Source organism: Scaptodrosophila lebanonensis, unplaced genomic scaffold (assembly GCF_003285725.1).
Source record: "Scaptodrosophila lebanonensis strain 11010-0011.00,11010-0021.00 unplaced genomic scaffold, SlebRS2 tig00000024-arrow-pilon, whole genome shotgun sequence".
NCBI lineage: Eukaryota > Metazoa > Arthropoda > Insecta > Diptera > Drosophilidae > Scaptodrosophila > Scaptodrosophila lebanonensis.
In genome coordinates, this window is record NW_022060538.1 from 16,254,879 (window position 1) to 16,256,656 (window position 1,778).

At 38.6% G+C, this 1,778-nt stretch overlaps 1 protein-coding gene across 1 annotated transcript; it reads right to left on the reverse strand.

The window, feature by feature from the left end:
* Positions 1–319: 319 nt before the first annotated feature.
* LOC115621537 (sex-regulated protein janus-A-like) lies at positions 320–825 on the reverse strand. The gene has a single exon (XM_030515203.1). It carries the CDS (start codon positions 820–822, stop codon positions 385–387), a length of 438 nt encoding a protein of 145 aa, XP_030371063.1. The 5' UTR covers positions 823–825; the 3' UTR covers positions 320–384.
* Between the last annotated feature and the right edge of the window lie 953 nt (positions 826–1,778).

A 1,778-nucleotide genomic window follows, 5' to 3' on the forward strand; every position in this document is an offset into this window, starting at 1 on the left:
CTTCTATGATCATAGACATAATAAACATTAAGAAACTCTGACATACCATAATTGGTTTGACAATATTTTGAACAAAAATGTTAGTCTAAGGAAAGGTATTTTTGCAACAATGGTACCTAATTCAGGTACATAAAGTAATGAGGCAGTAGAGGTTTATATATTTCTAATGTACAGATGAATTCATAGACAAATGCATAGAGAGAGAAAAGGACAGACACCGAACACAGTAGCTGACATGGCTTTATCGATGTACCTACAAGTATAGCATGCCATTTTAATTATTATATATTAACTATTATAAAGTAGTATTAAATGTAGATAAAGTTTTCTTCTCAGATATTTAATTGGAAGTTGCATTAATGCCGAAAAAATACGAGTCGTTGCTTAATAACCTTCATCAGAAATTTCGATTTCGTAGTCCCCGTACTGTGTTTGGATAATTTTTTTAGTCTCCGAGTGATCCGCTTTGCCATAGCCTTGAGAATATCCATAGACTTTAATGTACTTTTTGTCTGGCCTATGTTGAATGCGACCCCCGCCAAGACAACAAATATCCAAGCCAGTCTCCTTTAATGACTCCTGAGTACGTTTAAAAATATCGGCGTGCCATTTGCAGTCCGCATAGCCACGCACGATAGTTTTGCTTGCCTCCTCCGAGCTCCGTTTAGCACTTAATTTAATAAGCACATATTTGAATACGCCCTGCTCATCTATATCCACCAGCGGTACTGCCAAAAGTTTCTTCTCGGCCATTTTATGAAGTACTCTAAAGCCGGGAAATTCCAAGCTGAGACGGAGTTTGGTCGCAATTAGTTTTAGCATTTGAGAGGCTTCCTAAAATCCAGAATTACAAATTGATTTTGACATTAAAGTCTAGGCAGCTACGAGTGTGTGCTGAACTTTCTTTAAACTAAAATATTATAGTGGAGTTATTGATAAAGTAATGCTGTGCATATCAATCGAAATAACGAAAAGGCGCCCATTCATTGGCTTTTGAACAACTTTCTTTACCTAGTTAGCTAACATGCCACTGCAACTGTGGAGACTTGCAACACCTTTCCACCTTTCGCTTGGGCCACATGACTGCAAGTTAGTCGGGCGAATCGAAAATATACCACACACTGCAATACGAGTATGCTTTCTAAAGCCCAAGTCCATTCATGCAATAACTGACACCGCAAACAAACAACTCCGGGCGCCCATTGAAGTCACAGTTAATAAGCCCAAACAAATGCCACGTAATGCAAATTCGCCAACCTACCTGATGATGCAATGTGAGCTGAAAATCAGCGGCAAATAACAGCAATTGTGTCGACCAATTTCGGTGGCCCAAAGGCAACGCCAACGCTCTCTGCACCATGGCCGTGTCCTGCGAGCCTAAAGACGCCACCAGAAACCAACTGCATCTGACCATTGCAATGGTAATGGATAATGGCCGATTATGCTAACTCGATTTGGACAAACAGCGCTAAATTCATATTATTATGCGGAAATCCGCTAAAGCAACAACAACAAAGGCACCACAGCCACAAATTGGCAGCCAAAAGTAACCAAAACAGTAATAACTATTACAAAATTGGGTTCCCCTAATTGCAGGCCACAATTTTATAGACTGACGAACTTTTATAAATGTTTATACATACATACATTAATACATACATACATAGGAGTGTGTATACTTTTTTACTCATATACGAGTATAATGCCAATTTCTGATACAAATCAATCATTATTTTTGGCGCTACAAAATAATTTGTACCCTTTGCTTGTTTTCACTT

Coding starts and splice junctions, on each gene's coding strand:
- LOC115621537 (XM_030515203.1), bottom strand. CDS start 822: ATGCTAAAACTAATTGCGACCAAACTCCGTCTCAGCTTGGAATTTCCC.